General features: G+C 56.4%; 2 protein-coding genes across 2 annotated transcripts; both read right to left on the bottom strand.

Moving 5' to 3' along the window:
- Positions 1-1,379: 1,379 nt before the first annotated feature.
- On the bottom strand, positions 1,380-5,781 carry CPLX3 (complexin 3). The gene is made up of 3 exons (XM_029239391.1): positions 5,514-5,781; positions 4,248-4,335; positions 1,380-2,531 (listed from the first exon to the last, which is right to left on the bottom strand). Exons 1-3 carry the CDS (start codon positions 5,675-5,677, stop codon positions 2,307-2,309), a joined length of 477 nt encoding a protein of 158 aa, XP_029095224.1. The 5' UTR covers positions 5,678-5,781; the 3' UTR covers positions 1,380-2,306.
- A 959-nt stretch (positions 5,782-6,740) lies between these two features.
- On the bottom strand, positions 6,741-15,203 carry LMAN1L (lectin, mannose binding 1 like). Its single transcript, XM_029237110.1, is given in 15 exon segments — positions 6,741-6,863; positions 7,193-7,199; positions 7,928-8,055; positions 8,717-8,840; positions 9,765-9,925; positions 10,738-10,780; positions 10,883-11,033; positions 11,342-11,474; positions 12,100-12,139; positions 12,141-12,150; positions 12,699-12,819; positions 13,187-13,286; positions 14,704-14,762; positions 14,854-14,961; positions 15,075-15,203. Coding segments are annotated over 15 exon segments (1,422 nt in total). The 5' UTR covers positions 15,189-15,203.
- Between the last annotated feature and the right edge of the window lie 6,940 nt (positions 15,204-22,143).

Genomic DNA, 22,143 nt, shown 5'->3' with positions numbered 1-22,143 from the left:
GCTCAGGGTTCTCAGGCTGTGAGGAAGGAACCTGCCACTCCCTAACCCCAGGCCCCAGCCAGCCCACTGTGTGAGGGTTCAGTGAGTGCTCACCCCCCAGCCTCCCCATGGCCCACATTCCTGCCTCTTTTGCTCTTGGTCCTGAAAACCACTGAGGGGAAAGGGGTCTGTCCAATCCCATTAGGCAGAAGGCCCCGGAGGGTGGAGTGCTGACGTGAGCCTTGCTGCTGACGCTGCCAAGGAGGCCCATGCCCGCCCCCCACACACAGCCTGGGGCCGGGACTTGGTCTCCTCCAGCTCCAGGAAGATCAGGAGGGGTTTTTGTCCAGTGACTACCCCGGGGGGCAGCCTAGGAGCAGCTCAGAGGCCCAGACCCCTTCCCCTGGGATGCTCAAGAGAGAAGGCGCAGCGTGACAGCCTGAGCAGCAGTGCCCAGCTCCTGGGCCTGCGTCCTTCCCTGCCTCCACCCTCCTAACTCCTCGTCCTCTCTCCTCCACCTGTCCCTCCCCACATTACCTATTGCACGGGTTTTATGTTCCTTGTTCTTATTTTACAAAGGAGGCCTAACAGAAGCTTTGCCCTTGAAACCAAACCCTCGGCTCTTCCACCTGTAAATCTTGGCTGGCTTCTCCACAGGCTGGTGTCAAGTGGGGGCACCAGGGTCAGCCTGTAGCACCTTGTTCCTCTCAGGCCCCTGGGATGGCCTGCTTGTGGACCCTCCTGGTTGGTCTCCTGGATACCCACCCCCCCCCACACACACACACCAGTGAGCAGGATGAGAGGATGAGATTTGGACTCTTCACTTTTTTTTAAAGAATGGGTTACCATTTATTGATATGGTCCATCATGTGCCAAGGGCTTTACAAATGGTCACCTTTTGAAACAGGTGTTATTATTGGGTGGGGTGGGGCTCTTAATTTCACAGGGGGGAAAACATGTTCAGAGAAGGAAAGGGACCTGCTCAAAGTCACACAGCAGTGCCTGGGCTGGAACACAGTTGCCCTGCCTTCTTTTTGTTACACCTTCCATTTCCAAGGTGTGGAGGGGGATATAGGCACAAGTGCCAGAGACAGCTGTGGTTGAGCCTCAGCCCCTCCTACAGTCTCAGGTAGTGACCCAGCCTTCCTGAGGTGCCGCCCATCCAGATGGCTGCCACAGCCTCCTCAAAGCCCAGAGTTATTTCATCTGGCCACAGGCTGAACCTGGTGCTCAGTCAGTGCGGGCACCCCGCCCCAGCCCAGGGCCCTGAGAGGGCAGAGCTTGAATATCTTATAGGAGCTGGCACTCCTGTGAAGCTGTGGGTGGGAGGTAGAGGACACCCCTCCAAGGGCAGGGTTAGGGGCCTGTGAAACCCAAGACTCCTGGAGGTCAGTAAGAAGTGGGAGAATAGGCAGGTCATCTGGAATTTTTATTTTTCACTGAGCTGAGAGAGGAAATCCAGCTATGGAATCCAGAGAGAGTTCTACAGGAACAGAACAGAAATTGGCTGGGCCCTGGGCCCAGAGAAGGCCCGGAGCCACCTGGGCTGCTGTTCAGTGCCAGCTTCATCCTTGGCACTAGGCCCCTCACAGCATCACTCAGCTTCCGAGAGCCGGAACCCACGGTGGCAGCCGCTTAAGGCTATGGCTGCAGCTGCTGCCCTACCCAGCGAGGGCTGTGGGGTTGACTCTTAGGGGCCGGGGAGGCCAAGCTAGAAAGTCTTAGAAATCACCCAGTCCATTCCCATTTTATAGATGATGAAATAAGGCCCAGAAAGGGCACTGGGTTTTAAGGAGAATAAATGTGGAGACTTGAACTCAGGCCTCCTGACTGCTTGAGGGTGTCTGCCTCAAGCCCCTCTCTAAGCGCATCTGAATGTCGGTGTCTAGAGGAGCTAGGCACCCAGGGGAGCTGGCCTGTGTTTGTGTTTGCGTGGGCGAGGATGCATCTGCGGCACATCCCTCTGCATATGCCAGGGTCTCTGTGTCCCTCTGTGTGTCCCTCTATGTGTGCTTCTATGTTCAGGAACTTGGGGCCATGGCCAGAGAGGGTCGGGCCTATTCTTACAATATTGGGAGGCCTTCCCAGGCTGAGTAGGGAGGGTGGGTCCTGAGGGGTAGGGTGAGGAATGGGGACTTTGGTCCCATTGGAGAGGGAGAAAGCAGAAGGCAGATTGGAGCCATGGATGAGAAGGGTCCTGGGGCTGGCCTGGGGCAGGGTAACAAAGCCAAGATGGGATATGGGTCCCTGGAATTTGAGGCATGCTGTTAGCACTTATGTGGGGCCAGCCCTCTGGTCACCCCAGTGGGCAACCCCAGGGGAAGTAGTCACATGATGTGGCACTTCTCAGCTGATTGCTTGAGGTCCCCCAGTGTGGTCTGGGCCTTGTCCTTAAGTGAGCCAAGGTCCAAGCCAGGGAGACTGGGCAGCTGCCCAAGGACCGAGGCCCTTTCCTCCTCCTCCTCTGTGTCCTCCTCAATCATCTTGGCCAGCTCCCGGGGCAGCTCCACGTCTCCACCTGCCATCTGGATCTGGCTCTCATCTGTCTCATTCTGAAGGGAAGAGGAAAAGGAGTGGGGTGGGGTTGGAGGTCTGTGAGAACCCAGAGTTGAGTGGCAGGGAGGAGGCCTGGGCTGGGTTCCAGGCCCCAAGATTCTGGAGCTCCATGTTCCAGTGAGCTCAGTCCCCCTCCCCCATCCCAGGATCAAGCTTTTGACGCTTGGATATGGAGACCTTGCACTTTTACACCACCTCACTTCACTCTGAGATGCTGAAGGTAAGACACTAGCATAGTGAGTAATGACAACATGAAAATCCTTCAGAGACAGACTGAGTCAGCTAAGTCGTGTGTTGACTATCATTAACTACACTGAAGGATGTTACCAATCACAGTGATGGGTTCCGTTCACCAAACACCTATCCTGTGGCTGACACTGAGCTGAGTGCTTTTAATTCTCACAACAACGCTGTGAGGTAGGTATTGTTTTCCCCATTTTACAAAAAAGGAAATTGAGGCTCAGATAACTTAAGTAACTTGCCCAAGGTCACACCACTAGGAAGTGAGGGAGCTAGATTTAAACCTATGTCCCTGATTCCAACATCTGTGCTCTCCTTGCACAGCACCTGCCTACTGGTTGTCATTGCACTTCCCTGTCCCTTTGGGGGCCCTGGGGCTTTCCACTTTATGTCCTACTGAGTTACAGCCAAGTCTGCTGTCTCCTACTGGACTCAGTGTTCCCCGATGGCAGAGTTGTGTCTCTTATACGCTTAGTGCGAGCATTGGAGGAATGACTCCATTCCTAGCTGAGTTTAACTCTCCCTTTGAGAGATTTTCAAAAGACTAGTGTGCTGTGGGGAGTCAGAGGCAGCCACGGGCTCAGTGAACATTTGTTGAGTGAGTGAATGTGACGTTCACATATCTGATCTTCCAATTCAAGTGGAAGATCAAGGTCAGGTGTACCGTAGCCTGTGCTTCTGTTTCTCTTCAGAGTCTAGCACAATTCTGGGCACGGGGAGTGGCTTGTGCCTCGGTTCCCTCCTTAGGCAACAGGAGTAGAACACTTACATGGTTATCTCATGCTGCAGTACCTAGGGGAGACATCCTCCTGGCTGCTTGGCCAGCCAAAGGGGTTCCTTTGCTCTCTGCAGACAGACTTCATACTCTGGAAGGCAGCAAGGGGTCCGGGAGCAAGTGCAGGCTCAGCATGCAGAGGCTTGATCTCTGATCCCGGTTCCATCACTCGCTGGCTGTATGGCCTTAGCCAAGTCCCTTAATCTCTCTGAGCCTCAGTTTCCTTATTTGTAGGTGTGGGTAGTAGCTACCTGGCAGAGTCACTGAGGGGTTAGGTAAGGGTGTGAAGGTCAAGTGCCTGGCCCACAGAAGGTGCTGCCTTCTTTCCACCCACCTCCCTCCCTGGGTGTTCAGAAGCCCCAAGAGATTTTACCTGTGGTAAAATCTACTGCCTTCCAATTCTCCATCTGCCTAGGCCTGACTCTGGGTTGGGTGAGTGGGGGTTGGAGGAGAGAAGGGGCCTGGAATGGCTCCAGAAACACAAACCTATCAGTCCCCCGAGGACTGGACTACCCCTCAGCGCCAAGCCCTGGCTTGGCGGGCTCCAGTTAACAGTGAACGAATGAACGAGTGAGAGAACCCATGATTTAATCAAACACTCCCTGAGAGCTGCGGCGCCGGGAGCGGGGCAAAGGAGTCCGGAGCCCAGAGCTCAGGGGTCCCGGTGGTGCCTTACAGCCCGGGCTCCTAAGCTTACCTTGGGCAGCCGGTATTTGTCTCGGAAGTGGCTCCGCAGCGTGGCCCGCTCTGCCTTCCTCTGAGTGAACTGCGCGTCCCGCTCCATCCTGTGGGGGCACCGGGGGCGGAATCACTGCCCGGGCTGTGAAAATGGGCGGGGTCTGCGAGGAAGGGGCGGGAAGGGTCTCTGGGTCCTGGCCGCAGTTTGCATCCCTCCTGCCCGAGGGCCTGTATTTTGGGTGCTCGGTGCTCTGACCAGCCGGAATTAATCTTTACTGCCTCTCCCAGCTATCACAGAGCCCTTTATCGCCTCCGTACCCGTCGCTGGACGGGAGCTATCGGGGCGGGGGTGTCTGTCTGGCTGTCTCTGCGGACCCTAACATATGTCCCTCGCGGTCTCCGACTCGGTCTTTTCCTTTCCTGACAGGTTGTGTCGTGTGGGGCGAAGTATTCAGGACAGACATGGGTTCGCGTCCTGAATCCACTACCACTTTATGTCTTTGAGTAAGTCACTTACCTTCCTCTTTTGTAAAATGGGGATAAGACTTTGCAACTCACAAAACTGTTATCACGATTAAGTGAAATAATAGCTAACCTTTAATGATTTGCCATGTTCCAGGCGCTCCGCTAAGCAGTTTATGTGCATTAAGTAATTTAACCCTCATAAATATATAAGGCATGTTTTATTACCATTGCCATTTTACAGAAGAAGATACCGAGGCACAGAAAGGTTAAGTAACTTGCCTAGGGTCACCCAGATAAAAAGAAACGAAGCCAGGATCTGACCCAAACAGCTTAGCTGTGGAGTTCAGCCCCTAACGCCACCCCAGCTCCCTCTCTGTCCCAGCGTCGTCCTCACACAAGTAGCCTCAATTATCTATGAGTGCCCCCATCTCAGGATCTGTCTCCATGACTGATTCCGCCTCAGCTGCACCGCTTTTCTCAGAGCCTCAGGCTCAGAGGAGCTCCAGCTGGAAGACACAGACGGCTGGGACCAGATCGGATTAAGGGATTACTTGTTTCGTCAGAAACAAGTAATGCACGTGCCCTCACCTTGTCCCAGGCCCCTATCTCCCCGTCCCCCACTCCTGGGCCCGAGTGTGGAGCGGGGTTCTGGGTTTGAGATGGGATGGCTCTGAGGGCAGCCTAGAGGGCGCATCCCAGCCTCTCACCTCGTCTAGAAAAGTAGGGGAGGGGCTCGGGGTCTGAGACTGCCCTAAGGGTGGGCCGCGCGGCCCTTGGGGGGTGGGGAGGGCTGCTGGAGCCAGGAAGGGATCCCACTCACTTCTCTTCCACCAGTTGCTTCTGGTATTCCTCATACTCCTCTCGGCTCATGCCCTGCGCTTCGGCGGCCGACTTGTCCCCGTCCCCCTTGTCCTCGCCGCCCCCCAGGCTCCCAGTAAGGTTCTTCAGCTGGCCGCCCACCATGGTCTTCACCATGAACGCCATGGTCTTCGCTGGCCCGGGCACCGGGCGCCGGGTACCACGCGGCGGGCACCCAAGCACGTCCGCGCCTACTTCAGCACTACGGCTTACGGACAGCTCCTGCCTGCGGCAGGAGCCCCACGCTCTGCACCGCCCACCGCCCGCCCCTGTCCGGGCCCGCCTCCACCTCCCCAAACCCCTCCTCACAGGGGGCGGGGGGCATGCACGGGGCTGAGGAGGCGGGACCACGTGCTCGCTCCTCACACCCGCCTACCCCACGTGCCTCCTTCAATGCCAAGCTCCTCTGGGCACTGCTGCCAACGGATTGGGGCCGGCCGCGAGGGGTTCGGGGAGGGGGTCGCCCCCCAGGGGAACGAGCTGTGCTGTTATGCGCCTAGTACACAGCTCCCTATTCTCCCGCCCACTTCCTCCTCCCCCGGGTAGCCAGGATTTCAGCTGGGAATGCGAGTAGCCCTGGTCCCTCCCCAACCTTCTTTCCAACCCACTGCCCCAGCAGCTGCCCAGAGAGCTTGACACTGGGAAAGGGAGGGAGATCAGAGAGCAGGGAATCCCAATTATGGCTCCATGGGTTGCCTCTCAGAGTTCTGGGTCACACGCCTGCCCTGCTGACCCCTGGAGCTACAGGGAGCATCGAGAGAGAGTTGTTCATGGTGATGCTGCCTGGGCTGGACCAGGAGGCACCACTCCTTGTTCTGGCTGAATTTGGGGACAGAATTATACACAGCTGTGACTCCATCTCCCACCATAGCCCAGGGTTCAAGGCCTGTGGGGTATCTGGCCTTTTGTCAGTCAAGCCAGTCCTTGGCCTTCTTGCCTGCTGGGAGCCCACTCTCAGCTACCATCTAGAAGAGGTTGCCTTCAGAGAGATTAAGGTGACGCTGGAAGGTACATGAGCATATCAAAGCATGAGGAGAGGGAAATCAGGTTGGAGCTCCCCAAAAGCTAAGGTGTGGGTAAGAGCTGGGCACCCAGAGGCAGAGGACACTGGCCAAGCTCTCCACCTCCCAGGCATAGAGTGACTTCCTAGTGATGAGAAGTGGACATTTCTTCAGGGCGTTGAGGTAGGTCACCCATGTATGCTGGGGGAGAGGGGCTGCCTCCTCAGAGCCCCCAGGGTCCTAGGGACTTGTAGTGCAGGACTCAAAGGAAGGCTGCCTGTGGACAAATAGTCCTGAAGGTTCTTGTCCAGCTTGCTGCCAGGGAGAGAAGAAGTTTACTTGGGCTTCTCCCTTCTGGGCTCTTGAGACCAGGCTCCTTATATTTACTACACCCACCTCCCTACACTCACTGCACCATAGCACCCCCTGCTCTGGGGCCTTCTATGGCTCCCTTGGCCTGCTCCATCAGTACCACACTTTCCTCCTGGCATTCAAGGTCTGTCCAGGTGGTTCCAGCCTTATGGCCACCATTGCACTCATATATAACACATAAGCCTGTCATCATTTCCACCTCATACCTTTGCTGTTCTCCACATCTGCCGGCCATCCCCTCTCCCACTGTGCTTTTAAAACAGCACACTTCACTCCTCCTCCAGGACCGTCCCAGCGCACACTGATTCTTCTTGTCTTGAAATACCACCAACAAGGACTGTCCCGTTTCTAAGCTCCTTAGCACACCTTACATCTCTAAGTGTTTCATTCATTTACGAACACTCATTAAGCAGAAACGGTGACCTCCCCCCAACCTTTTAAATTCTCTTTGCCCAGTTTCACAAACTGGTCCCACCCTTTGCTCTACAGTATTGAACTTGCCACTTTTTCTCCAAAATATATATTTTTTCATGCTTCCATGCCTTTTCTCATGCTTTTTCCTCTATATCAATGCCTTTACTTATCTTGTCAGGCTGGAAATCTCCTAGTGGCCTTGAGGACCCATAGCAAATGTCCCTTCCAGGTGATTCCCTGATCTCCCCAAGCTGGCTCAAGTACTTTTTCCTGCACTCTTATAGCCCCTGAGCTTCTTGCCATCATGGCATTGACCACAAAGGATGTGACTGTCAGTTACTTGTCAGTTTCTCACATTGGAGAGTGAGTTCTGTGAGGGTAGGACCTAGATGGGCCCAGCAGATGAGCAGTCAGTCAGTAGTCTCTATTGAAAAAAAGGGTCCAAACTTGGGTGCTGCTTCTTGCCAGCTGGGGGACCATGCAGGTCCCCCGCTGGGCCTCAGTATCCCCTCTCTCAAATTGAATGGCTATGGCCCAGACCCAAGAGATGCTAGTTAGGTGTGGGAAGTCCTGCCATGGGAAGGCCCACCTGAAGTGTACATAGCAGAAGAAGCCTGCAGTCTGGATGAGGAGGAAGAACAGGAAGATTCCAGGCTGCAGACACGAGGAAACCCCTGGGGGCTGACCAGGTGGGCAGGAGTCCTTGGCTGCCGCTTTCTGAAAGGAGATGTTCTAAGATCCTGGATCAGCTTCTTACCCAGAAGGAGGGAGGGGACCTAGAATCTGGGCCACTGTTGGCTTTGTTTCCCTCTCCCAGTGTTGGGGTACCCTGACTCTCATCCAGGGAACTTGGAGAGAGGGCAGAGTACAAAGCTGCCTCCCCACCCCAGATCCCATGGCTCCATCTGTGGGAACATCTGGGAGGGCCTGGGGCCTGGGATCTCCAGGGGGCCGAAGTCTCTAGAGATAAGCAAGAGAGAGAAGTAGAGAGCAAAAGACAGAGTGATGGAGAGGGCAAGGAAAAGAGCAAGATGGGGCGGGGCACAAGGAAGAGTGGACTTCACCATGAAGCTTTGAATGATCTTGGGCACAGCCTATTCCCGTTTATCTTCTGGTCATTGTGGAAGCTGGGCCAAGTGGTCTCCAGGGCCCTGCTGGTACTGAGAGTCTGTGGGACTCTCCAGAGAGCAGAGAAGGCAGAGAGAAGATGAGATCTGTGTGCCTGCATGCCTGTGTGCATGCACACACAGACACAGACACAGGTGTGCCTGACAGGAGTCCCAGGAGGGGAGGGCAAAAGCAGGAGGCGCCTGGGGCTGCAGAAGTGCTGGAAGAAGGGGGCTGAGCCCCACGCCCCCCCCCCTTCCTTGCCCCTCACCACTGGACCCCGCAGGTCCTTCTGCAGAAGGCTCAGGATCTGGGCCAGCTCTAAGAAATGATGCTTGGTGCCCACAGGCAGATAGAAGACCTGGGCTCTTGAGGCCATGTGAGCAGCTGCATCCCTGGTGCAGGGTGGAAACCAAGGGAAAGAGCTCATTATCCCCTCTGATTGCACCCAAACTGCCTAACCATTTCTCATAATCCTCAAAGGCAGCACCTGGGTGAGAAATAGACACCATCCATATGGCTCCTTTTGGGGACTGGTCTTTTTACCCCAGAGCTTCTCCTCAAGACAGCTTTAGCTCAGAGAAGCACCTCCCTAAAGCTGTCTGTCTCAACCCCAGGCTTCCTGGGCTCTGCCTTCAGTCTCTGGCCCCCAGGCATCTAGATGTAAGGAGGAGGGCTGGGGTTGGGGTGCAGCCACAGCATACAACCTGAAGCCATCCTCCTCCCATGGCATCAAGGTGACCCCCTGCCCCCAGGGCTCCATGGGTAACTCCAGAGGCCTGGCCTAGAGAGGGCTGCTGGGAGGCCGGAGGAGGGTAAAATGAAGTCATGGACTGCCCACTCCCCAGCTGGGCCTGATTTTGGTTGTGCTCCCTCCAAGAACCCCATCAAAATGTTCCCCGCTGGGACTTCCCTGGCAGTCCAGTGGTTAAGACTCCGTGCTGCCAGTGCAAGGGGCGCGGGTTCGATCCCGCATGCCGCGTGGAGTGGTCAAAAAAAACCTTCCCTCCTTCCAGAAGCTATCACTGAAGGAAGGCTCAAATTTACTAACCCTCCTGGGTGAGACTGTCTCAGGGAGTTGTGCTTAAACTAGGAGTTTCAAAATTTTAACTTGATTCAGTTCATTTCAGGTCAGTTCAACAAACCTAACTTGGCCCCTAGCCCCTCGCTATGCTCCAGACTTTGTGCTGGGTGCTCGGGAAACGATGAAAGGAATAAAGGACTAATGGGGGGGAGGGTCTTCAGGCAGAGAAGCCAAGTTGGTGGATGGGGACTTCTCCTTCCTCTCCCCCAGGATCCTCATCTCCCTGTGCCCTTACCTCATCTCTTGCAGGTCTTGGAGCAGAGTCCGCTGTCCACGGAGTAGGGCACTGACCTTAGCTGAGTCCTGCAGGAGTGCCAGCCTCTTCTCTAGGGCCCAGGGCACAGCCCCTCTCTTTTCAGAGTTCACCTTCCCCAGGGATTTGCAGCCCTCTTCCTTCTAGAGGCCTTACACCATTACCTGGGCCCTCCTCATTTGGGATACATTAGGTTTATCTAACCCTCTCCACCTGGGCTTCTGACTCCCGCCTCCTCTCAAAGCCTTTCCTTGAGGATGGTGGCTTCCCCCTTGACAGTGGCCAATTGGGAGCTTTCTCAAAGTTCCTCCCCTTTCCAGAAGTGGTTCTGCCCCAAAAGGAGGCCAGTCCTCTCCTCCCCACTTCCCCTAGGGCACAGTCAACTCCCGGTGCTTGGGTCGTTGGCCACCTCTTTCAGGGGTGGGTAGAACCTGGCAGGGGGAGTCCTGGGCCTGGCCTTGGAGTGTGGCCTCCCTCCCCTCTGCCCCACTCCAGCAGCCCAGCCTCAGCTGCTCTGTCCTGAGGACATGACTCAAACCTAGAGCTGTCAGAGCCCAGCAAAGCTCACAGGAGCCGCTGGCCTCTTCTGCTCAGCATCTAACATCTTGACTGAGCTCAGCTCTCAGGCCCCAGGCTGGGTCTGCCATGGGACATGACTCCCAAGGGGAGAAGCCAGGATGGCAGTGGAGGGGAAATGAGGATTCTGAGCATTAAGCAAGCGTATGTGAATCAAATCACACGTGGAGCTACATGCAAATAAACACCCGGTCTATTTCTGTCACTTGTCTGGAGACCCACATCTAAATACGTGGCAACTCATTTCCCCAGCCCCAGCTGTGGGGCTCTGTGAGCCTTCGCTTGTGCAGAGCCGCCCTCCTGCCCATTCCCCTGCCTGGCAGGTCCACCCCATCTGCGACCTGCAGCATTTCACCCCTGCCCTCCGTTCCCTCCAGACCTTGGGGGAGACTAGTTCCCAAATGCGGTGCTTGCTCCACTTTCTGGACAGAGGGAGCGCACTGGTGCCATCAGACCCAGTGCCTATGGGGCTCAGCTTCTCCAGGCCTGCAGGCAGACCCTTGGATGCCTGAGGGGCCACTCACCCAGGCTTCCTCGGCCTGGCCTGGCCTGGGGACACCAGCTGCTTCTTCCATTGCCTCTCAGCCTGTGCCAAGTGCTTGGAGAGACCCTGGAGAGCCTGCAGAATCTGGCTGTGTCTGTGCAGTGTCTCCTCCAGGGCAAAGCTACTTCCCCCTGGGGATAGGGGCAGAGCTGGGACAGGCAGCCGGCAGCTGGGGTGGGGCAAGAGATCCTATCTTTCGAAGGCTTCTTGGAGGGCCAGAAAGGTGTGGCTTCTGCCTCCAAGGCTCTCCCCTGGAAAGAGGTGTTTGGGTGGTGGGGCAGGGACAGGACACATCACCTGGGCCCCAGAACCTGCTTACATATGGCCTCCTCAGGCCTCCGTGTCCCCACTGGTTAAAGGACTCCTTGTTCGAAGGGAAGAGGATCCCGTGACCCTCAATCAAGCCCTTGCCCCACCTGCCCGTTCCCTGGGTCCCTACCCTCTTCCTGGACTTCACAGTTCAGCTTTGGAATCATGTCCTCCTTGGTGCCCAGCGCCAGCCTTGCCCGCAGCCCTTCCAGCTGCCTTGCCAGGCGGAGCTGTTCTGTCTCCAGGAAGGGCTGCGGGGGAGGCTGGAGGAAGAAGATGAAAACTTAGGCCCCAAACCCATGGGAGATCTGGGGGCCGGGGAGTCTCCTCACAGGGCCTCCCACAAGCCCAGTCCCCCTCCCTGACCAAACATTCACCCCAGGATGGGAAGACACCCCCACCCCGCTGGTTCTCTTTCCCATACAGCTGGTTCTCCTTCTGCCACCAGGCCCAGAACTTTCCAGTCCTCCCAGCCCCACTGCGCTGCCGACCCTCACACCCTTCTCTCCTGCTGCAGCCCAGACCCCAGCAGCTCTCTCAGGCCTCAGACCTTTGTCCATGCCACTCCCTGTGTTCTTTCAAGCTCATCTTTGCCATGTGGTCTTCCCTGCTCTCCTGGCTGGTTAGGACCCCTCTGTGCTCCCATAGCTCCTAGTCAGGCTGGGAGGTCCTTGAGGACAGACAGGGCCTGGCTCTGGGTCACCTCTGGTCCCCAGCACTGCCTAGCACAAGACTTGGCCTGAGCAGAGCTCCATGAGCCGGTAGAGATAAGGGTTGGAATGACAGGTCTGGTAGCTGGACATGAGAAGAGCATCCGGGGAGGGAAGGGATCCCTGGGCTGCCTCTCCCCCAGCCCTACCCCCAGGGAAGGCCCAGGGCCAGCGCTACCTCTGCACCCGGCTCACGCAGACTGAAGGTCAGGAAGGACATCATGGTCATCTGGAAAGGGGGGTAGAGAGGGAAGGTAGCTCCCACCCGGCAACTCACTCGCTCAGCCCTCTCTCCCCAGCCTCCATTATGTTCCTGGCAGGCAAGAGATCTGGGTGACTTTGGGCAGCTCTGACCCTTGTCTTGTTCACTTCATGGGAAAGGTGTGAGGATCAGACCAGCAGATGGGTGGGCTGTGAGGGTTGACCCACACACAGAGCCAGAGGGGGACCGCCAGTGAGTGAGAAAACTGGACAGTCCTGACCTAGAGCCATGACCACAGGCCGAGCAGCACCCTCAGGCCCAGAGCCTCCTCCTCCGCGTGGCTCTGACCATGTCACTGTCCTCCTCAGAAACTGTCCATGGCTCCCCAGCACCCAGAGTGTAAAGACCAAAGCCCTGTCATCCCAGGACTCCCACCTCTGGTTGCTCCCTGCTTCCCAGCTGAGCTCCTCCACGGGTTCTCTGTTATATCACATCCTTTTGCTCCATTTCTCTAAATGTCCCTTGCGGCTGTCCCTCTTCCTCTTGCCACACAGCTCCCAGCTAGGGGCCCTCACCTGCCAGGGTGCTGGTGGCTGCCGAGACCCCAAAGAAACCTCCAGGGGCCAAAAGCAGGGGCCCCACATCGACGCAGACCTCATCCGGGTCGCTGGGAGTGAGGTCACTGTTCAAGGACACCTGAGGGGCACAGAGGGCACGGGCCCCTTGCAGAGGGAGCCCACTCCTCTCCCCTGACCCCGGCAAGTGGATCGTCCCCACCTGACTCACTGGCTCCCCTGGCCCGGAAGGCAGGCAGCAGCTTGGTGTCAGAGTGGTGCAGAGGGGCTCGCACACCCGGTCTCACGCCAGCCCTCCCAAGCATGTGCTCAGGGCCAGTTAGGAGTCTGTGTAGGGAGGAGGATCCCTGGGGTGCTGCCTGCATGGACCAGGGACACTGTGTGGTGTCACAGGTATGTCTGTGGGGTCATGGGCGTTCATAAGGCTCGAGCCCTGTCATCTGCACTCCCTCCCTGGTGGACCCACAAAAGCAGGAGGGGAGACTCACACGCAGCCTCTGCCCCCAGTAGGTGATCTGTGCTCTGAAGGGGTAAGGCCGGTTCCGGAAGTCCTGGTGGCAGGAGCCCAGCACCCGGCTGGCTCCATCCCTGTGGGCACTTGGAATCCAGCCAGGCCGCACAGGACCAAAGGCCTAACCAGCAGGTGTGGTCCCAGAGGCCGTTCTTCCCAGGCCTGCAGTGCCAGCCACCCCCACTGGTGCAGGACCTGTCCTTGCTGTCTAGCTCGAGCCTCCCTTGCTGTCTTCTGCTCCTGTAGCAGAAGAGAGGGGAGCGGGGAAGCAGGCCTTGCCTGGCGGAATGCTGGGACTTGGCCCTCCCTGGAACTCCTCCCTAGCGGGCAGAGCCTGGACCAACAGTGGCGTTTCCACCCCCAGTCCCCCGGGCCTCGTCCCACGGGCTTCCCTCTGGGTACGGCTTCTCTTTCCTCTCCCTTCTGCCAAGCTTGGCCTGCAGCAGGACAGACAACACGAGACTCATCCTAGCAGCCAAGGACAGTATGACCAGCCTGCCTCCCCCGCAGGGGCGGTGCCGCTAGCTCTGGGTGTTTGTTAGGAGTGTTGAGCCCGAGACGTCCTGAGTCTCTCTGGGCTTATGGACACACAGAAGCTCTCACACCAGAGAGCCTGTCACCACGGCCTTCAGCCAAGAGGGAGGCGGCGCGGGGCAGGGGAGGAGCCGTGTGACCTGGGGCAAGTTACCTCAGCTTTCCAAACGCTAGTTTCCCCACCTTTAAAATGAAGATAATAATTGAGATTCCCTCATAACATTGTTATGAGGGTCAACCAAGTAATGAATGTGAAGTACTTGGCGCTGTGCCTGGCGTACAGTAAGCTCAGGTCATAAACGTTAGGAATTATTCTAATTGTTACGAGCTAGGGGATGCCTGCCGAGAGACACTGACGAACTGGCCCAGCTACTGAGGAGGCAGCCTGGCTCAGGAGGGATGGGCAGCCACGTCATCTGAGAGAAAGAGACGGTGCAGGCAGGCAGCTGGTGCGGGAAAGGCGTGGACGCTCCATGGGCAAATCTGCCCTCGTATCTCAGCTCTGTGCACAACGGTGTGACCTGGGGCAAATCACTCCCCCTCTCTGGGCCTCGGTGTCCTCACCTGTAACTGGGCACTAGTGACCCCACTTCTCAAGAGTGTCAATATGAGGTGATGTGAGCGAAAACACTGAGCATGGGCCCACCTCGCATCATTTCTCTGCTCCCGCTGCCTGGGGCTGTTGGGTTGAATGAGTTGAGGACGCAGTGGGGGGTGCCCAGGAACAGCAAGCAAACTCTGGTCCCAGGCCCCGGAGGAGGAGGCACCTCTGGGACCGAGTGGGATGGAGTCCCAGGGCAGTGCCATCAGCTTAGATGAGAGACCAGAAAGGAGGGCACCGCCCTAGGAGGGGGGCTCCTCACCAGAGGCCAGGGCAGGGGCATGGTGGGCAGAGCGGGTAACCGCCAAGCCCCTAGCAGCGCAGGAATGGCGTGTGGGGCAGGCCAGGCGGGGCCTTACCCAAGCGCCTCGTAGGGGTTGTGCCCATCACTGGGCAGCACATGGATGGCAGGGCTGTTCTGTGTGGGAGGTGACAAGCAGCCTGGGCCACGGGCACAGGGAGGAGGGTGAGGGTGTGGGCGGGACGGCGGGCAGGAGACCATGACTCACCTGGGTATCCTCAGCCGAGGAGTCGAAGAGGGTCCCAATGCCGTCCCCCGAGTCCAGCGCCCCCAGGACAGAGCCTACTTGGCCCCTGTCCTGGGTGTACCACACGGCCTGCGGGTCCCCAGCTGCTCAGCTCAAGGGTCCCTGCAGGACACTGGAACCCCGGGCTCACCACCAGCCCCGCTGACTCACCCCCTCTACTGGACCTTGGTGGGGCCACTCACCATGCCCTGGGCTCCCCGGCGCCCCGGCCCAGTCACCCTCATTTGCATTTCCACCTCCCAGGCAGAGAAGAGGACACGGTTCCTGCTCCACACGGCACCATTCCGGTTCCGCATGGCTGGGGCCAGCCATACCTCCTCCAGGCCTGGGATGGCATCTGCGGACCAGGGCAGCTCAGGGCCTGGGCCCCACCAGCCCCTGCTCCCCCATCATTCTCTCTCATTGGTCAAGGCTGGGCTCCAGGAGGAGGAGAAGGTAACATCACAGCCATTAGATAACAGGCTGGCTAGTCCGACACTGGAATCCACCGAAGAAGTGAGACCCCAGCACGGCTGGATGGGCCTTTGCCAGGGGAGGGCAACGGAGGCCAAACCCACACAGAGCACTTTCCCCGCATTCTCGTGTAAGCCTCACCACAGGTCTGTGTAGCCTGCTTTTATAAGACCCCCTTTTGTAGATGAGGAAGCTGAGGCTCAGAAAAGTTAAGGAACTAAGTGAACTGGAACTCAGCTCTGTCTGACTCCAAAGTACAAGCTTTTTCCACCATGAGACAGATTTGTGTCCAACCCTTTGTGTTTCTCAGATGAGGAAACAGGCCCTATGAGGGAAAGGACATGCCTGAGACCACAGAACACAGGGGATCACCTGGAGAGAATAACCACGTGGACGGTCAGAACTCTAGACCCTGAACAGACACTTGGGTGTGTCCAGACGAGCTGGGCCTTCCTGATGGGGGCACCTAGGGGACATCTCAAGGTGGGGAAAGTATGAAAGCGAAGGTGGGAACTGGTCTGCGGGACTGAGGAAAGGGTGAGGGATGGGGTGAGTGTGAGAATTACCACTGGTGCAGGCGGGGTGGGGGAGGAGGGAAGAAAGGGGTGAGAAACTGAGGCAGGCTTGGCAGGAAAAGGAGAAGGGTGATCAGAGGCCCCGCCCCTGCTGGCTCCCCTCCTCTGCGGCCTGCCAGCCTGGAACCTGGCCCAGGGCCCAGTCCCTGCCGGCCGTTCTAGAGACTGATAATCCAGCCTGTTTGCTTGGCAAAGGCCAGATCTGGGGGCAGGGAGGCTCAGAGGCTGCAAGGCCAGGAGTGCTGGAGCCCTTGGGAGCCACCACTGCCTCTGGAGTGGCAGGCAGGAGGCAGAGATTGCCCACACCTGCCACCCTTCTGTGCTCTGCCTCATGTGGATTGTTCATGGGACCTCCCCCTAGACTGTGGGCTCCTTGAACCAGACTCAGCCCTGTGGCTCTGGGCTGGGCACACAGGGCATGGGGTGAGTCTGATACAAGGAGGAATGGATAAATGGACAGTGAGCATATCACTGGGTGGCCTTGAAGAATATACCTCTGCTACCCTATATGGCCTGGGACACCCCAGACTTGGCATGGCCCAGAGCGTGAGTGTGGTATGGGCCTTGCCATCCTGGCCCTCAGGCATCCTGGCCCCGAGGCAGGGCCTGGCTCCGGGCTATGAGGAACAGCCCCCTCCTTTGCTTACCTCCTGTGTCTCTGTGAGGGAGGACTGGGCCTAAACCCTGCCGAGAGGGCCGGTCTTCTTAAAGGGATATTTGTTCTGGTCTCAGTTAGGAATCATGCTGTTTTTCAGAAATTTCATCTCACAGACACGGAAATACACAATGGATCTGCTTTCTCTCTTTGGTTTGTCTGCTAGGAGGCTCTGAACCAGATCCACGGCCCAACTCTGAAGGGTAGGCAGACTTCACAGCATATGTTTTGGCAACAAGCCACATTCTTGGACTCATTTCAGGCCTCAACCCTAAGTCTTATTCATCTTGCTCACTCCTAATTTAAACTTCTCTCTATTGCATAGGTCCTTATAAGTCCTCCAGAATCTTTTTAGAACAAGACTAAGCAGAAGACAGATTCTTCGTAGGTCTGGATTTAGAAGGCCCTGGATACAAAGTATGGGCTAAGATGCTCTCATGCTTGCTTCCACCCAACAAACATACAGGGCAGGGCTGGGGCCCTCTCTGGCAAAACAGCTGGCCATGGGGATGCCTCCCTCCAGGCAGCCCCCTAGTTCTCTTGGACAGCCACAGACCCAACGGCGTGGAGCCAAAGTGTAGGTTGCTGCTGGTCCAAGTTGCCTGGTGTCTGGGACTCATCCTATGAACGTGTGTGTGTGTGTGTGTGTGTGTGTGTGTGTGTTCACAGGTCCAAGAGGCAGGGTGAGGGGTCCTCCAAGGAGGGGTAAAAAGAGAAGAGAGGGCTTCCCTGGTGGCGCAGTGGTTGAGAGTCCACCTGTGATGCAGGGGACACGGTTCGTGCCCCAATCTGGGAAGATCCCACATGCCGCGGAGTGGCTGGGCCCGTGAGCCATGGCCGTTGAGCCTGCGCGTCCGGAGCCTGGGCTCCGCAACGGGAGAGGCCACAACAGTGAGAGGCCCGTGTACCGCAAAAAATAAAAATAAAAAAATAAAGAGAGAAGAGAGAAGCCCCAGGGCAAAGAAGAGGAGAAGCAGAGAGGAGAAACTGAGGCTGCTGGCTGGGGCTGGGGCTGTCGTGGAGCAGCAGACAGGTCTGGGAGGGGCCCTGGGCCCCTGGCACTGGCTGCCCAGGCCTGGCCCCATCTTGGGCAGTGGCTGGTACTGGCAGGCCTGCTCCCCACCAAGTCACAGCCACCCAGAGCTGGTCAGCCCCTCCAGTGTTCCACCCTGGGCATGGCTGGCCCCCTTACCTCCGTGATGGCTCCAGAAGGGTATTCCAGCCCCAGGCAATGCCAGGCTTGGTCCTCTGAAGCTGAGCTTGTAATCAAACCTTCGCTGAGGAGGATGGCCCCACTCAGGGCTGGGAGGGTCCAGGAGTAAGAAGAGGAGGAGAGGCAGAGCAAGGGATCCAGGCCACGGACCACCAGCATTGTGAAAGGATCTGGTATCTGGGCCTAAGGGTGGATTTGCAGCTGGGAGGCCAGGGAGGGCCTCCTGGGATGGGGCCAGGTGGGGAGGAGCCGGGATGGGCCAGGAGCTGGGTTTTGGCACTGTCCTCTCCCCACCTGCCCAGCACAGACATCCTGTTCCTTCCAGGCCTGACCTCAGGCCCTGCCCGTCACTTCACCTCCAGCCTGATGGGCAGCCTGACCTCTTGCCAACCTGAGCTCTGCCCCTGCTCCTCGTCTCAGGCCATCCTTCTACCTCCCTTCTGCCCCAGCGGCTGCAGGGCCTCAGGGGTCACTGGGATGGGCCACCCTCCGCAGCTCTGTCTTTCTTCCCTGCCTGGGATGGGCCCCTACATCCTGCCTCCTTCCCACAGATGGATGTCCCCACTGTCTGGCCATTACCTACCCACCCCATCCTTCCCTATCCTGCTCTCCCTGCTGCAATACTCCGCTCTCTGCCATATTCCCAAACACTCATGCCTCCAAGCAACCTAGTTTCCTCAACAAATAAAGTATATGAAAATAGAAAGGGAGCCTTAAGAGACAGAGCAAATAAATGCAATGCATAGACTTTGTTTGAAGCCTAATTTTAACCAACTAAATGTGGGAAAAATGAGACAATTGGGGAAATTTGCACAATGGATATTTGATTAAATTAAGGAATTCTTGTTAGAATTTTTAGGAGTAATAATGGTATTGTGTAGTGTTTTGGTTTTTTTTCTTATGTCTTCTGGAGAAACATACTAAAGCTTTACGGATGAATTGACGTAACATCTAGGATTTGCTTCCAAATATCCCAGAGCTTGAGGGGAACAGCGTGCGCATGGTACAGGATTGACCTTGAGCTAATAACTGATAAAGTTGGGTTGTGGGGACGTGAGGCTTGCTTATATTCTTCTCTCTACTTTTATCTGTTTGATAATTTCCATAATAAAAAAAGTTTTTAAAAAGTAAGAAATCCTATATTTCAAATATTTTCATCCAAGTACATTTTGGTTTTCCAGCGTAGCTCGTTTGCCAAGATTTCTGGGTAGCTGAAGTTTTACTGTACTTTGTAAACCCCCATAGGATTAAGGTTCTGAAGCTCCACAAAGTAATTAAAACCAAGGCTGTAAATGGAAAATTTTAGGACACGCTAAAAGAAGAACTTCATTTCTCTACACTAAGCCCTCAGCTACCTCCACCTGCTCTCCCGCTTCACCTTCACAGCCAAGCTGTGGAAAGGTGGGCTCCCCTCCAGCCCTGCTTCCTTGCCTCCCCCTAAGACCTTCCAGCTCCTGCCCTCCCCACCTCCGCCTCCCAGGAAAACTGCTCCAGCAAGGCCTGACGATGCCCATTCTCTGTGCCTAGCAGACAATTCTCAACACGGTCTCTGCAATGTGAAATGCTGTGGACACCCCCTCTCTTCCCCCTGCTCTGAGAAACCCTGCCCCAGGGCTCACCTGCCTCTCTGCTGCCCTGGGCCATCCCAGGAGCTGCTTCTTGGTCACTGTTCTCCCTCCCTGGCCCCTTACGGGTCACGTCTCTCCTCAGGCTCCACGTGCTACCTGGCCAAGCTCGTCCACGTCCATGGCTTCAAGCACCATTGCTGTGCCCATGATCCCCAAATCTCTACTTTCAGCCTGGCTTCTCCTGCAGCCACAGCCCCGAATGAATGTCTAACCCTGGAGTAGACCTCTCTGCTTGGATATCTCAAAGGCCCCCAGACAACACGTCCAAACCAAACTCCTCTTCTCCAACCCCCAGCACATCCTCCTCCAGGGCTGAGGGGAAATGGGTGGCACCACCCACCTTATCAAGCTGGATACTGGAATCCCCCCAGATCCCTTCCTCTGCCTCATCCTCGCATCAGCCATCAGCAAGCTCTTCAATTTGCTCCTGCCACTCTCATACGGTTACCTGATGCTTTAATCTCTCCAAGCCTCACTTTCCTTACCTGTAAAATGGAGATAATAATAGCATATATCTCCAAGAGTTGTTTGGAGGGTTACGTGAGATACTACATCCATTAGAACAAGGCATGACAGAGCTCAGCTCAGTAAAACACCGTGTTCATCTTCCTCTCCACTTCCTACCAGCTTCCCTCGTCCAGGCCACCATCAGTCACCTCCTGTCTGGCCTCTCAGCCTCCCCACCATCTCCCTGTCTCCACTCCGGACACCACCACCCTGTTGCCAAAATCTTGGCTCTCTGTGCACCGATGCCGAACAGAAATACGGAGACAGAGTTATGGAGGAGAAAGAAAGAGCGGCTCATAGTTCTTGAGGCGCTAGACTACTGTGTTGCCTCTTTGCCTGGCAAAGAAATAAAGCCGCTCTTTCCTTCTCCTCTATAACTCTGTCTCCGTATTTCCGTTCGGCAGTGGTGCACAGAGAGCCAAGATCTTGGCAACAACCTCCTCTAGCCAGACTGCAGCCAGAATGATCTTTCTAAAGTGCAGATCTATGTCACTCCGCCCTAAATCCTTCAATTGCTCTTGGTCATCTTTGTATAAACTCCTTGAGGGGCCTGCAAAGCCAGGTGGGGTCTGGGCCCTGATTTCTCTTCAGCCTCACGTGCTCCCAAACTACACCCCTTGGCACCTTATCCCGGCCACACTTAAGCACCTCACCGCCTTTGCCCAGTCAGTGCCCTTCCCTTGCCAGGATCGCCCCACCCCGTCCCTGACTGCTCTCCACACGTCTGAGAAGCTGCCCCACGCCTCCGTCCTCTGCCTCACGGGCTCGGTGCTGGTGGTGGGCAACATCCACCAGATTTCTGGGCACCGAGCTGAGCCCTGAGCGGATTCCCCCAGGTCTGTAAGCTCCTTGGGTGAGAACTCTGTCTCGCTCATCTATGACATGCCAGTTGCCAGTAGTTGCCAGTAGAGCACAAGGGGAGGATGAGAGAAGAAAGAGGGGAAAAATAAAAAACCATAAACCAAGGGAGAGAGGGGAGAAGTAATGAAGGAATGGGAGCAGGAGGGGGGCTCACATGCCACCAGGTAGAAGGAACATCCCGTTACCTGCGCCTGCATTCCCGCAGCACCCCATCAGCTGGAACTTGCCCCTTTATTCTTTTTTTTTTTTTTTTTTTGGCTCACGGGCCCAGCCGCTCCGCGGCATGTGGGATCTTCCCAGACCGGGGCATGAACCCGCGTCCCCTGCATTGGCAGGCGGACTTTCAAAACCACTGTGCCACCAGGGAAGCCCGCCCCTTTATTCTTGCTTGTCACACTTGGTGCAATTCTCCATTATGACGCCTGCCTGGCCCCTCTTGTGGCCTCATGGCCACAGGCATCTTTGCAAGTTTCTGAACCTGAACTGGCTTCCAGACCAGCTAGTGAGAGCCAATTGTCAGAGTCCACCCTGATCCCTGCTTTCAGTGAAGTCAGGTTGGTAGCATGAAATCTACCCTGGCAGAGGGTACACCATGGACACCGGCACACTATACATCAGAGCTCCCTTCCCCCACACCTGCCCTAGACCTGAGTGTCAGACATTTACCACCGTGTGACTCCCTCTCCTTGGCAGTCTCACCAGGACAGTCCCTCTCCCATCGCAGACCCACTGCCCCTTACGGTCTGGATTCCAGCTGCCCGAACTTGCTCTAGGGAAGGTTCCACCTTCAATCACTACCATGACCTCCCCTCTATATTTTCCGCCTCCCTCTCAGTATGTGGACGCTATCCCAAGGTAAACGTCCTTCCCTTTGGCGGTCAGATTTGCTCAAGCCTCTGCTGCCTTAAATATCCTCTCACCCCCTCTCCTCTTCATTACGGCCAGGCTCCTCCAAAGACTGCCTACCTTCCCGCATTCCTCGCACCTCCTCTAGCCATTGTGATCTGGAATCCACCCCCAGCAAACTCAGGTCTTGCTAAAGTCACCAGCAACCTCCTTGCGGCTAACACCTATGGCAGGCTCAGTTCCCCTCTCCAGTTATTTCTGGGAAGCAGGGACCAGCTGGCTCCTCCCTCTTGGTATGCTGCTACCCACTCCCTTACCCTCCCGTTCATCCTTCTGACGCTGCCTCTTCTGGGAAGCCCTCCCTGATCTACAGTCAAGGCCCGATTCCCATGATGTATGTTTCTTTCACAGCACTTATCAGTTTGTAATTGTCTATGTGATTGTCTTCCCAACTGTGAACTCCACGGGGTCTGTTTTGCTCACTGCTGAACCCCAGTCCTACACACAGCAGGT

The sequence above is a fragment of the Monodon monoceros genome, unplaced genomic scaffold (genome assembly GCF_005190385.1).
Source record: "Monodon monoceros isolate NGI ecotype Baffin Bay Population unplaced genomic scaffold, NGI_Narwhal_1 Super_Scaffold_21, whole genome shotgun sequence".
Taxonomy (NCBI): domain Eukaryota; kingdom Metazoa; phylum Chordata; class Mammalia; order Artiodactyla; family Monodontidae; genus Monodon; species Monodon monoceros.
The sequence above is the reverse complement of the archived record's forward strand: the minus strand, read 5'-3'. Positions and strand labels throughout refer to the sequence as shown.